The sequence below is a fragment of the Curcuma longa genome, chromosome 2, assembly GCF_044706935.1.
Source record: "Curcuma longa cultivar G26 ecotype Majalengka, Jawa Barat chromosome 2, ITB_CL_G26_1.1, whole genome shotgun sequence".
In the NCBI taxonomy this organism is placed as follows: Eukaryota; Viridiplantae; Streptophyta; class Magnoliopsida; order Zingiberales; family Zingiberaceae; genus Curcuma; species Curcuma longa.
Window position 1 is genome coordinate 11,176,109 of NC_133862.1, and position 15,072 is coordinate 11,191,180.

Below are 15,072 nucleotides of genomic sequence, written 5' to 3' on the forward strand. Positions count from 1 at the left end.
CAGAATTTCCTTTTGACGCAACATTTACAATGAAGCAAAGGTGGCACAATCGAGAAGGAAGAGCAAAGAAATTCCCACACGCTTGGTTACAAACGTGAAAAACTTTTACCTGTCCACGTTGCCTGCCTCACTAACCCTCTAATTCCACAGCTCTTATCAGTTCATGCGATTGACAAGTGAGGCATGGAAAGGTAGGAGGGGAGTTTCGGATGGAAAATGATGATGATGGTGGTTTCTTCTTGCCATTTCCAACCAGATCACAAAGTCAAATAGACTTATCTTAATCAACTGTAGATTAATCATACTTTCTTGCTCCTGGCCATTTAGTTTTACTTTAGCATCAGTATGATAGTGACTTTAGCCTATCTGTTTACCTCTTCATCTACCTTTGCAAGGGCAGAACTTATCAAGTTGAATAGAATAGAATGCAAGTGATCGCAACACATGCATGAACAAGAAGAAGCATAAGAGAATTGTGAGGGGAAGTTTGGCTAAACTTGAGTGGTTTGGTGCATCAGATTAGCACTTTTAACTTTTAATTATATTTTTAAGCACGGGATGTCAAGCAGGTCTTCGGGCAACAAACACCTCAACTAATTCAGTCGACAAGACATGCTTTTGCTGACTGATGAGCATTAGAGTCGTCACTCTTATTTGGCAAGAATGATTAGTTCAATATTTATCTCTTCTTTAGTAAAAAGGTAGAATTCATTATTTTAATGATCTTACACGATTGATCTTACAATTATTTATGTAAAAGTAAATTAAGAAATTATAATTGACCACTATATGTTAAGAAATAAGAAGAATACTTTGATATCATTTGTGGAATACTTTATTTCTCGAGAAATAAAGATACAAAAGCAAATAAATTTACATATTAATTTTATTTTGATAAAAACACGACGACTCTTTGTCGCTTCCGCGCATGTACTTCACTGACATGACATGATAAAATGTCAAAAGCGATGCCGCATTTCCAATAGAAGTCGATAAACCTCATAAAGTGATTAAATTTTAATTTTGCTTTAAAAAGATTATACTACATTAAAAATTCCTTAAATCGTACATAAATCAATTTATATATACACATTAAAATTTATACATGAATCTTGAGAAAGATTTGTGCCATTCCATTAGAAGAAACGCTGGAATCATACGTGATGCCATGCTGATGCTAATATAATATATATAAATAGTTAACAAATTAAAACACTGTTTTCTGTTGGCAATGGCAAAAGCAAAGGATCGTCTTTGATATTCACCACTCTCGACTCCCTCCCTTCCTTGTATTTAAACCTCTTTCACAGCACCGGCTACGTCCATGATATCACAGACACGGTCATGACATGGCCGCCATCTTCCTTCGTCACTCCCCGGACCTCCGCCTTAAGCTGGAGGCGTTCCTCCTCCTCTTCCTCCTCCTAGGCACCTCGGACGTGTCCTCCACCCGCCCGCGCTCGGCTGCCTCCCTCTCGCCCCAAGAAGCTACTCCGCAGCTGCACGCTCAGCCGCTAATCGTGGCCGAGGCGGCGGCCGACGCCTTCCATGTGTTCGTCAGGAATAAGCGCGTCCCGCCGTCGGGCCCCAGCAACAGAGGCCACAGCGCGCCGCGCCGCCATCTGCTGTACCTGTGAAGGCCAAGCCACCGGAAGCAGCTGGCTAATCAATATCATCGATCGGCCGCCTCCAATAAAATAAAAAACAAGAATGTGCATGCCTTCCTGTGTCGTCGTCTCTGCTTGGGGCAGAGTTTTGTCGTTCGATCGGTGTATACATTGAGTTTTGAACAACCAATGCATTCTTCAGCCGCCATTGCTTCGATCAGTTCGTCGATCGTGATTTTCTTAAATGCCAACGAGAATTAATTAAATCCAGAAATCTCTCTGCTGATATGTGATGTGAGGGTTCAAATCCTCGTAAACTAGAAACCGTTGTGCTGAGAAATGTTTAAGATCTTACTGTGTGATGAGTAAAACAAGAAAATTTAAAACTCTGAATAGTATCAGTGAAATGAAGAACTACATTTCTCAACTATGTAAGATCGATTATGCTGAGCTACAATTCAGTCACTTAAGATCTGCTACATGACCAACAATCTCATTTTACTAAAGATTCGTTAATAACCCTTTTCACCACACTCGATCCTTTGGGCAGACACGCTTGTCCCTTGCACAGAACTCAGATCAAACCGCAGTCGTGTAAAGAAACTCGCGAACTGTTCTTGTTGCAGAGTCAGAGCCTTGAGCCAACACCCAATTCCTGCACAAACTTTCTTTCTCGATTCATTTATCTTCTTCTTTTGTGTGTGTGTGTGTTTGTTTGTAGTTTGTCAAATCTAAATAATTATCTGTCGTCCGACATGGCGCCGCTTTTGTCCCCCGGTTGTGGCCTCCAATCATCATTGTCGGACGCCATTAAATGGCCGTAGATTTAAACTTTCTAAAAGACATCTCGAAGTTTAACCATTTTAAAAACACCTCAAGTTTCATTACAAACTTGAATTGTTGAAGTGTCTTCAAAAAGTAACTAAATATCAGGGCTCGGTCTGAAAATTCCTTATCAACAAGGAGTAGGAATTATGGGACATCGAGGTGCAACATAAAAGATATCAATGGGGATGAGGATTATTGAGGAGGGGTTTGAAATGGCGAGAGGTGTGGTCGGTTCTTTTGGCTGCAGGGGTGGCGTGTTTGGGTACTTCGCCGGGGCAGTGGCGGTCGAGTCATCGAGGGGCGGTGGTGCGGCTTGGATTTAATGCGATGTTTGGTGAGACATTTGGGCGAGCAGGTGGTGGGCGACGCGGAGATGATCAGCTTGATGGAAGCCAACATGGTGGAGTCGCGCGTCGCGTCGATGAGCACGGAGTGCCACGGAAAGCGACGGCAGACTTAATCGATGGGGATGATGACGATTTGGTTTGGCAACAAGAATGATGACGCCAACTCGAGCACAATGTTTTTGTTTTTGTTTTCTGAAAAAAACAAGTATATTTCCAACAGTGGAATTGTATATATGATCTCTGAAAGACTGCAGTACTTGTCTGTTCTCCAGCCAGAATCAAACGACACCTTCTTCTTTTATCTTCCCCACCTTCTATAAATTAAAAGGGAAGCTTTGAAGTGAAGTAGAAAATTGATCGTCATGTGAATGTTGAAATTTCGCACTTGATTCAGTCCACAAATGCAACACTAAGGCACAAGTTAATGTCTTTCTTGAATATAGGATACTTTCCTAACCTCTATTATTCATAATAATAATTAATAAAGGATTACAAGTGGAACATTACATTACATAGTCGTTCACAAATTTCTTATGATATGTTTTTTTTCTTGCCAATGCTTAACCTTACCTGTTTATAATACATAGATAGCGGTTACATTAGTGGTTACATGATAGTTACATTGTAATTTTGCCAACGACCTTTGATAGTTAGATGGTAGTTTTGCCAACTACCTTTGATGGTTACATGGTAGTCCACTTGCCATCGCTCGCATTTCCTATAAGCTTGCTTGATTGAATGCTCGAATCTAGTATGTTCAACGTGCTGGACAAACCTCGTGCGCTACCACAACCCTTGTCATTGCTTGACATGCCCTACTTGTATGATTGCTAAGTCTACCTCCTGCATGACTTGTGTTTGGGCAGCCTTCGTGCACTGCCGCAAGTCTCGTTGCTTAACATACCTTGTGCACATACCCAATAGACCGGAACAAATTAATGAGCAACACCTCAATCCTTATGCCCAGCCAAACTTTCAAGTTAGCTAGGGGTTTAACATTTATGCACTTCTACTTCTACTGATCACAACTTATTTATATTGAGAACCTTCCTTTTCTTCTGTAAAAAAAGTGAAATTCGTCAGCCCAGCGGCTCCACACAGTCGGTCTCATGACCATCTGTGAGGAGGTAAAGCGAGAAATTACAATTGACCATGATGAAGAAAGGTATTGTCCGGCTTCGCGATCCTTCCTTTTCAAAGAAACTTATGGTGCATCACGATAACTGCGAATTTAAGTTTGAGAAAGTAAAAAAGGACTTAATGTTGAAAATAATTAGATATATCCACTAAAGTCCTCCTCCTTATTCTAATCTGATCAAGAAAGAACGACAAGGAGGCTCTATTCGAATATTCGATCCCCTGCTATCCACACGTAAAGAAAAGCTAATGGCCAAGTACTCTTTAGGATATATATAATATATTCAATGAAGAAAGTTGTGAGTTCAGTGTGTTATGGACCTTAATTAGTTGGAGGATTAATATATTAAAAGGTTGCCGTTGGAAGAAAAAGGGATGCATATATATATATGTAGCTGAGGTGTCCAGGTTCTCGCCTGCCTTCCTGCATGCCTAGGTGATCCGATCCTTTCAGGAGCACGAGCCACATGACTAAGTTCCAGTGAGTGGACATATATAAATAAACTAGAAGATAATTAAAAGGTTGACATTAGTTGAAGGATCGGAGGTGATGAGCAGATGACAACGTACGTTGTGATATATTCTTGAAATGCTTATCCATGAGTGTACGAGTGCACACTGTGCACTATAGGAACCTTAGTGGAGGAGTCAAAGGTTGGATTTGCTCATCCATCCAACGCCCAGGCTTCAAGCCCTACGTGTGTAGGATTAATATATATATATATATATATAGCGAGAGAGAGAGAGAGAGAGGACGAAGGCAAGTTTGTTAGTCTTTCATGTGCTTGCATCTGATTGATCATATATATATATCAAAGTACATACACATAACGATCGAAGGCAATAAGAAATATATATAATGCTAATATATTTATTTAACTGGTGCAGGAACCACCATCTGTGCCTGTAATGCGAACAAAAAAAGCTTCGTATAAGCAAGTTAATGGCCGATCCCCGGGCTGGGCACAGATTCCAGCAACCTCTCGCTGTCTCCGCGGTGCAAGCTGGATCTGCCCACTCCATTGCCGCCGTCTCCCGGAGCAGATGGAGCGAAACTGGCCCTGGGGAGCATGCTCAAGACCGAAGCAGCTCCCACGGTTCCAGCACCACTCCCCTGCGGCTCATCGAGGAGCTTTCTCGCGTGCAGAAATGGCGCAGAGGAGAGCAGAAGGACGACGAGCAGAGTGCGAGCGATGGGTGCGTTGCTGAGGGAGTCCATGGCGCGCGGAAGAAACCGATCGATCGATTGGGTTTGTGAATTGTGAGGAAGCAAAGGAAGGGGGAGTGGGCGTTCTTATAGTGGAAGGTGGAGGCTTTGCTTGTCCTTCCTGAGTGGACAAGCGAGACAAGGAAGCGTGGCAGCGAGGCCGATCGGCGTGTACACTTAATGGATATTGCAACACATGTTCATTTCTTTCAAAAAGTTCTGACAAAAAGTCAAAGGGAGATCTCCGTCGGCATGGATCTTGTTTCCTGGCATCTTCATGAACCGAATCTGTCGCTCGCCTTCCTTCACTTCCTCCCAGTGCTTTCGAACCCATCAGATTGCTGATCGATCGATCGATCGATCGTGCGTTAATTTGCTTCCGATGGGATACATTGAATAATGGAACTGAACAAATTTAGGCAAATTTAGGCAAAATTTAGGCAAATATATATATATATATGTTTTAATAAACTCGCTCCCATGACGTATAGTTCTTAGTGTTCTAGTGCTAAAAATTAAGTAATATTGAAGTATAGATCAGGTGTGTAACAATTTGGAACATGCATGGTTTTGCATTTTGTTAGTGCTAAAATATGTAACAATTTGGCCAGAAAAATCATTAACAAGGTATAGCAAACACACACATGGAAAATGCAAGTCAAAAAAGAACAGCAAAAGTTATTTTTGTACTTTCTGAATACGTGAGAAAATTAGTTACTTAAAACAATATTATATCTACATGTAAAATTGGAAATTATTATTGATAAGGAATATTTTCATATATTTAGGTATTTTTAGAGTTTATATATATATGTAAACAAAGTGAGTTTTTTTGGGATCTTTGATTTTTTAAATTCACATTGAATTATATATCCTCTTGTATATATACCAAATTGAAAATGAGATTTTTTTTATTGTGAGTGAAAATGATAAAGTTTATTAAGGTTCTGCCTCGCTTAGATTTAGAGGCTTGTCAGGATTCATTCTGCGTTAGTCTAACTTTCTTTTTGAATACATTTTAAGTGTTTTTGTTTTATTTTCAAAAAGTGTGTACGTTTGATCGATGATTTAATCATCCACGATATTTGACCGGAATAATATCATTTTACATATTTAAATCTTGCAAACACAAGATTTTTCAAAAATTAATTATTTAACACACATAAGAAAAAAATGAAAATATGAATACAAGGGGCATGACGACCAAAGTGGGCTAGCCCATTTTCATGCAGATACAAGCCCAAATCGAGGAGTAAATAACAACGAAGCTACTGAATTTTCCATGAAACATAAAATATTCATATATCTACGAAACACGTACGTATGGCTGGAAATCATAAAGTATTTTGACGTTTTAACATTCTAGAACAGGGCACAGGAGATTGTCTCCCACTGTGTCTATGAAGCCTTTCCGCATGCTGAAGATGTCTGTCTGTCTGTCTGTATAAATTTAGCTTTCGGATCAGTTCACCTACCAACTGAATATTATATATATGATCTGTTTGACCCAATGAGCTACTACTGATCACTTGGAAACTGAAGGACAGTCATCCATTAGCTTTTTTTTTGTGTTCCCAGGCAAGGGGAGATGGCAGGTGTAGACATAAGAAATATTGGCAGAATCAAATCTACTGTTTTTAATTTGCTGACTGAGGAGTAGAGCTGGCAGTCAAAAGAAGAGGTAGAATGCATGCATGAGTTAACTTCACTTTCAGTTCAGTTCTGTTGCTACCACTTCTGGGATCGATGCATATGTTAATTCGTGTTCATATGCTAATCTTATTAATTAATTCTAAAGGTAGACGTTTTTCCTTTGGATTTGTCTATCGGGCCTTTCCTTTTGTTAATGGTGGAAGAGCAGCTCAATCAGAGTTTTCCTACGAACTGATATGGCTCTCCCATGACAATAGAATTCATCTGCAATTTATATTCCTCCCTTTTACGCTTTAATTGTTTCAGAGGAGGTAAGAGAAGGGGAGAGAAGGATAAAGAAGGAGAAGGAGAATTTGACACTTATTTAGGATAGAGTAAGTTAGAAAAGGGAATGAAAGAGAAGGGTAAGTTTTATTCTTGCATGTTCATGAATTATTAGAATTTTTTACACTCCAATTTAAGATATAAGAAAGGAAAAAAAATCAAAAATATTTTATTTAATTTTATCTTTATTTTAAAATATTAATTCTAAAATTAATTTATCTATTTAGATATCTTATTTTTGCGTCGTCGTTTCTCACACAATGTGCGTTGTCACTGTCCAATGTCTAACCGCTCGTACTCTACGATGTCGATGCCACCCCTTGTCGTACATCTCTTCAAGGATAAGATTTTAGAGAACAAAGACAGATAACTCTAATCTTCTTTTTCTTCTCCTCCAAAAATAGAGACTTATCCAAAGAACATGTGTTATTTATTTTAAGACATTTCATATTCGTCCTCTACCTGAAATTGTCTTTTTCAAAAAGTAAAAGTATTTTTTTAACTTTATATATTTAATCTTCATTTTCATTCCTTTCCTCTTAAAAAAAAGTAATACATGTTACATTAATAAACCTTCCACCTCTTTCAAATAAAAGAAACAATATAAATATTTTAGTTCTCTTCTTTTTTCCTTCCTTCTCCTCCCTTCCTCTTCGTTAATGGACCTTCTCTCATCCCATCCAAGCAAAACATTAATTGAGTTAAACAAGAGCAATGTTCACCTCCTATGAAAAAATTAATTAATAGGATAGACAAAAAAAATTGAAAAAAAATTAATTAGAAGTGCAATTAGCCAATAATCTCAAGTTGATATAGATTAGATTTGTCGAATTCAAAATTATTTAATTAAAATAAATTTTAAAAATAAACATTAAAAAGAAAACAATAAAAGAAAAGGCTTGCAACAACACTTTTGGTAACCTTAATAATCAATTGGATGTTATTCTAGCTACTTGATTATTAATTAGAAATAGATTGATTATTTAATTACTAATTATTTCAAATAATTAAATTTATATAATTTAATCAACTTCTATACATAACTTCACTTAATCCATTAAATTAATAAATTAAACCCTCATTAATTATTAATTAATTAATTAACTTGAATAATTAAAGCACTAAAATAAATTAATCCATGCAATATTTCATTACTATTTAATTATCAGTTTTACCTTTAATAATATTTTGAAAAGATAGGTACATTTTAAATTTAAAATTAATTAAATGATTAATTTATCTCCTATTTAATTGATAATTAATTAATTAATAATTTGATTATAAACTCTTAGATAATTAGAAATTAAATTTATTTTAAAATAATTAGTAGTCTCGGAAATTACTTAATTAGCAATTGCATAAGTACTCTACTTATATAATTAATTTAGTTTTTAATTAGCATTTGATTAAAATAATATTTAATTGATTGTTGTACCCTATAATTTTATTATTTGTTGAGTCTATTTCTATTTTTTTTTTCAAATTTTAAGTTATTTTAAGTCAGGTTGTCAAATACTTTTAATCAAAAATATTTAATAATCATGAAGACTTTATGTTCTTGCTAAAAGACACTATTGCACGGATCTTAATATTTTCTAAATTTATCCATAATTATTTTTTGAAATTATAATTAAATATTTGTAACCGAAATTATTTAATTGACTATCAGTCGAACACTTTTGCTTGTGTTTGATGAGTGCAAGGAGAGTCTTTTGAAATGCATTAAAAGAATTTCTCAAAACTAGAATTAGAAAGGAGTCAACTCATGATGCATCAATGAAATTATTAAGGAGAGTTTCACAGATCAGTCTTCTGCAACACCTGAGAGAGAGACAGAGAGAGAGATGGCAAAGCAAGGGGAGGACGGTGGAAGGCAAGAGAGATTCATGGAAGAGGGAGGTGGTGTTATCAATGGGAGAGAGGAGAGTGTCGTCATTACTCCTGAGCAGGGATATGGGAGCTCCTCTGACAGAGGCTGTGGCATTAACTTATCTGTTCCCTTCGTGCAGAAGGTGATGATGCTTTCTCCATGCTTCTGTTTGACCATATTGCGGTTTGTAAAAATCGTGTTCTTTTTGATCTTTCTGCATGTCATCAATTCTTACAGGTTCTTGCTGAAATTTTCGGCACCTACTTCCTCATTTTCGCCGGCTGTGCTTCGGTCACCGTCAACTTGAGCAAGGGAATGATCACATTCCCTGGCGTATGCGTCGTGTGGGGACTCGCCGTCACGGTCATGATCTACTCCGTCGGCCACATCTCCGGCGCCCATCTGAATCCTGCCGTCACCATTGCCTTTGCTTCATGCCGGAGGTTCCCATGGAAGCAGGTCTCTCCTACTTTGAGCATGCACACACCACACGCATAGATATATATCAAGGTCGACTATCTCACTTCTTCTATCGTCGCAGGTGCCGTCTTACGTGTTTGCTCAGCTTCTCGCTGCAACCCTTGCCAGTGGAACACTGCGTTTGATGTTTGGGGGCAGACTCGAACACTTCCCGGGAACGACACCCACAGGCTCCGCCGTGCAGTCTCTCGTCATCGAGTTCATCACCTCATTCTATCTGATGTTTGTCATCTCCAGTGTGGCTACTGACAACAGAGCAGTAATGAATCATATTATCATGTTGATGAATTCGTCAACTACTTCTCGTTCCAAAATGATATTTGTCATTTCTTGTGTTCAGATTGGAGAATTAGCAGGGCTTGCTGTTGGTGCCACTATCTTACTGAACGTTTTCATTTCCGGGTATGGAATGCTAATTAATTAACCAACTCATGGAATATTCAAATATAACTTGTATCTCAAGTTGTCAAAATACATGAAACAATCTATTCAATTTACTAACCTCAGACAAACCTTTGCACTTCACAGGCCTATATCAGGGGCATCCATGAATCCGGCGAGGACCTTGGGGCCAGCACTGGTGGCGAACCACTGGCCGGGGATCTGGATCTACATCGTCGGACCAGTTTGTGGAACTATAGCAGGGGCATGGGCATACAACCTCATCCGGTTCACCAACAAGCCACTTCGAGAGATCACCAAGAGTGGATCTTTCCTCAAGAGCTCAAGGAACAACTCCCCTTGACTCCATGCTACAAGAACAAGTGCAATTTCTATGTGGTTTGATAGCTGAATGGTGCAATTTCTAAGGCATGACTAATAACATCACAGTTAATTAAAACTGGCTTTTGATATGCGTTCGTATCGTGTCAATGATGTCAAAAATGATCTATGTTATAAATGAGCTGTGTCATTTGCATACTATATACAATATAAGGTCAAACATGCCTTTAGCTATCTTCACATGAAACACTGGAAGATATACATAAGAGCAACAAATTGCTGATCGATCTATTTGGCAACTCTAATGTCTCATGTGTAATAAACTACCTTTGAACAAATGATGACAGACCATGAAACCAGAACTAGAGGTAGGGTGGGCTAATTCTCTGCTGCAAGTTCATTATCCAAAACATATATTAGGCTTCTGGAAATACCAGAATCATAGATCGGTAATTGCTGGAACTCCTTCAGCCTATTGAACTGACATGAGGAAATGCGAATGCGGAGCAAACATGACCAATGCAGTTGATGACTTAGATACAACATGAAATAACATAACTGCCAGATTAAGTTATATATCTTCGCAATATGCATTCTTACATTACTAAGCTGGTTCCATACTTTTTTGAGTCACCTCTCAGACTCATTATCCCTGCCGACGTTGACTGCGCTTTTGAGTTATTGATGGAGTGAGATAGGTAGGATTATGGGAAGAGCATATGTCGGGTACAAAAACAGTATCAGATGCAGCAGGATAATGGCGGGTTCTTTGCCAGCTGAGTCCGGATGCAGTTGGTGGAGAAGGAATTTCTGGAACTCTCCATGGATACTCAGGAACCAGCTGCCCCAAGCATTCGCTAGCATCTACATCATCGTCAGTGGTGAGATGAAGTGATGATCCTTCAGAGCTTCCAATCTTTCCACTGTCAGCCTGTCAAACAAATGATATTATTAATCATCACACAAGTAAACTCTGAAAAAAATTCTATATGCCCTTTTACAAGGCCTACCTTCGAAGAATTATGCTCAGTGAAACCAAAAGCTTGGTTAAACTCTGGGAAGCTAAAGAACTCATCTAAAGGCCAATCCAATATACTGCCAGGCATATTGAATCCTGTGACTGGGGCCTTATTTGCCACTACACCTCCATCCTTGGGCATTTGGCTAGATAATACCCCATTAGTGTCATGGGAGACCACAGGATTACTATTGCTGGGCAATTGTTTGGATTGTGATCCTACACTGGGCAATTGTTTGGATTGTGATCTGACAGGCCTTCCTGAAACATGAAATTGTGGGTCAGCGAGAGGAGCAGCTGGTTCAGCAGGGTCAAGGCCCACTCGCACCCCTGTTAGTAAAAATCTCTGGTGAGCAGACACATATGGGTTTGTCCTGTGTATAGCGACATCACATTTCCTACAAAGCAAAGCACGATCTTCCAAGCAAAAGAAGTAACCAGAAGCTTCCTGCAAAGAAATAAGCTTAGTTCGAAGTGTTTGGACTTCAAAGAGAAAAGGAAGAATGAATAGAGACACAAACAGCAGAAAGAAAGTTATAGCAAAACAAAAAAAACCAGAAATTTTTTTTAGTTGAAAAAAAAGCATGCTAACTAGATTATCTTGCAAAATTACAAGCCTGTTAAATATCAACATGACAAGTCCATGTAACAACAACATTACAGATCGGTTTCTAATGTTTTGAGAGTGACATGCAACTCAACATGACAAGGTTACAAAAGAGTCTGTATCATCTAGAGACATCCCCACGACAACATGAAATAATGAGCACATGCAGAGTAATCATATGGCACAGCACATCCCATTAGATTGGCAATAACAAATTTCTCATTTATTTGTGGGTGGATAGATCTAGAGGACCTCCCTCCATAATAGAATAGAGGCATTGATTGAATTAGTTGCATGCAAGCTCGACCAAGGTGGATTCAAGTATGTGGATCAGACTGACTTTACCAAGTGCAGTGGTGGAGCATGCTATGAGAAGCAAAACCATTCTAAAGTATTTGCCTTGGAGTTTCAGATGGAGAGTGAAAATTGTTGGATATGACTACATGTTGGGCACAATAGGCACGCAATTGCCCAAGTGTCTAATAAAACCCGTGTTAATTTTGTTTTACACGTAGCAATTAGGGTTGCATCAATTTTACCTTTTCTCCCATATTATACATATATATTAGACTTCGATTCTTTTTGAGAATGTAGGCTTCTGTATATTAGACTAGTCTTGCCTTTTTTCTTTAAGCGTGTTGTTCTGTTAAGGAAGATGAAAACTTCATAACGTGCTTATAGTGGAGGTTATTCTGCATTTTGGAGACATGGGATTTGGTTTTGTAAGTGTGTGGATTAAGATGGTGAATTCTACTAAGTGATGTTACTGTTCTTACCTTCAACCTTATCTAGTCTGAATCACTTATCATCTCAGCAATACTTTTCATGCGTCATATATTTGCAAAAGTTCCACTAGAAAAGTAGAGATTCAACTCCGGTAGCTAATTAGAGGCTTGAACTACATACTGAAGCAAATAAAAGAGATATTTCATTGATCAACCACAGAGCAGGAAGAGAATAAAAACAGAGATATCGAAACTCGACTATAACTCCCCAGAAAAGCTCAAAAAAGAACGATTAGGTAAAGTAGATCGACACTCGTACCTGGCAGATGTCGCACTTGGGAACACCGCGAGAGGAAGAACTGCCGCCTCCACCAGCCCCATCGGAGAGCAGCGGCACCCTCTGGTGCTTCCCTGCGAGCTTGTTGGCCGCGTGCACCCTCTCATCGCAGGCCCAGCAAAGCGCTGCCTCGTCCGCGCAGCAGAGCACCACCGCCTCCGCCGCCCCGCACGCATTACACTGGATCTTCATCTCTCCCCTCCCGCCAATCAATCAACGAGAGCTTTCGAACAAGAAAAAAGATGGACCAAGATCGAGGATAACAAAGAAAAGCGCATCAAGAATTCGATGCTCTCAAATTTGCTTTTAGGGATTTGTGGAGCAACGACGAAGACGGTCGCGCTCGCACTCCCACTTCGGCGGCCACAAAAATCGCCCCTCGGAGCCGTTGCGTTACACCGCGCGACTGCAATAGCTATCCTCCTCCGCAGGCTCCCATTGGCGGAGAAGACGGTAAAAGCGGGACCACCACCGACTTCGACGTGTGCTTGCGGAGGAGCCGAAGCAGGGACCACGTCACGGATGACGTGGCTTCCCGCCGGGTAGCAGGTCGCCGGTGAGGGACCTGGATCCGACAGCAATGTATAGAAAGGATCTCGTGCTGTGGCATGTGAAGAATTCGCGTGCAAGATCTCCCGTGTCTGAAGGCTCTAAACGCGCCTCATCGAGCTCTCATTGCAAGCGCGTTTGGAGCGGATCCGTAAGGCGGCCACACGAGTAAGGTCTGTGGGGACGACGGCGGACCCACCGTCCGTGATCGTGTGTCTGAGATGATCTGAAGCGTGGAATGGTCTCTGTCCGCATGTTAATAATATTGTAATCTATAAAATTTATTTTTTTAATTTTTAGAATTTGTTTCGAGTACATTTGATTGCATTGGTATCTTGATAGCTTATGTAGGGATCAAATCAGTTAAGGTTCGTGACTTGAGTTAGAATGAGAACGACTTTATGGATTTCAACAAGATCAAGTTGGTCTTGAATTGTCACTGTAGTCTGCAATGGCACATTTCATGTGTGTCACGATCAAAGATATATGTTTTATTTTTCTTTTTTGTTTCTACCACTCATAAGCACTGTATCAAGTACAATATTGGATTGCGATGATGACTCAACTTGGGCTCAAGTAACAGCTTACATTCAGCATTGATTCACAATCATATTTTGTTTCCTGATAATATGAATATAAATATAAAACTTACTAATCTTAAAATGTTAATCACAGCAGTTGCATGACAAGCATATTGTTAGAACCGATGAAATCAAAATATCTTCACAATGACATGATATTGTCCACTTTGAATCTAAATCATCATAGCTTTATTCTTAGGCTTCTCCCAAAAGACCTTATTCCAATGGAGATACTTTCCATCCTTTTAATTTCATGATCTTTTTTCATGTACTTTAGATGTGAGACTATGTTTGCATCCTTGCAACCCAACAATCCCCCTAAAACAAAGGACCACATCCCCAAAAGACCTTATTCCAATGGAGATACTTTCCATCCTTTTAATCTCATGATCTTTTTTCATGTACTTTAGATGTGAGACTATGTTTGCATCCTTGCAACCCAACAATCCCCCCTAAAACAAAGGACCACAGACCCCCTAAAACCTACTAGGACTTCCCACCTAGTCGCAACTAGGATTTTTTGTCCCTTGGTCCACCTGCAACTAAGGATGTAAAAGGAAAACCTATCCTTGCAACCCAACAATCCCCCCTAAAACAAAGGACCACAGACCCCCTAAAACCTATTAGGACTTCCCACTTAGTTGCAATTAGGACTTTTTGTCCCTTGGTCCACCCGACCTACTAGGACTTCCCACCTAATCGCAACTAGGACTTTTTGTCCCTTGGTCCATCCGACCTACTAGGGCTTCCCACCTAGTCGCAACTAGGACTTTTTGTCCCTTGGTCCATCCGACCTACTAGAACTTTTCACCTGGTGTCTGGGACTTTTGCCCCTTGGTCCATCCGACCTACTAGGATTTTTCATCTTGTGTCTGGTCCTCTTGATTCGGACACGAGAGCACCCACTTTCTTTGTTTAAGGTTCAAACCACATGGTTAGATCTGGATCATGGCTCATCTTGTGTCTGGTCCTCTTGATTCGGACACGAGAGCACCCACCTTCTTTATTTAAGGTTCAAACCACATGGTTAGATCTGGATCATGACTCATCCGGCGGTTAGTCCGGTGAAGAGCGGTCTC

The 15,072-nt window shown here is 39.6% G+C and overlaps 2 protein-coding genes across 2 annotated transcripts; one reads left to right on the forward strand and one right to left on the reverse strand.

Moving 5' to 3' along the window:
• Positions 1–8,947: 8,947 nt before the first annotated feature.
• Positions 8,948–10,198, forward strand: LOC141821607 (aquaporin NIP1-1-like). The gene is made up of 5 exons (XM_074708981.1): positions 8,948–9,115; positions 9,211–9,432; positions 9,515–9,712; positions 9,794–9,855; positions 9,982–10,198. Exons 1-5 carry the CDS (start codon positions 8,948–8,950, stop codon positions 10,196–10,198), a joined length of 867 nt encoding a protein of 288 aa, XP_074565082.1.
• Positions 10,199–10,326: 128 nt separating this feature from the next.
• On the reverse strand, positions 10,327–13,214 carry LOC141821184 (B-box zinc finger protein 22-like). Its single transcript, XM_074708570.1, has 3 exons — positions 12,846–13,214; positions 11,187–11,642; positions 10,327–11,107 (listed from the first exon to the last, which is right to left on the reverse strand). The coding sequence occupies exons 1-3, from the start codon at positions 13,053–13,055 to the stop codon at positions 10,823–10,825; spliced, it is 951 nt and encodes a 316-aa protein (XP_074564671.1). The 5' UTR covers positions 13,056–13,214; the 3' UTR covers positions 10,327–10,822.
• Positions 13,215–15,072: the final 1,858 nt, after the last annotated feature.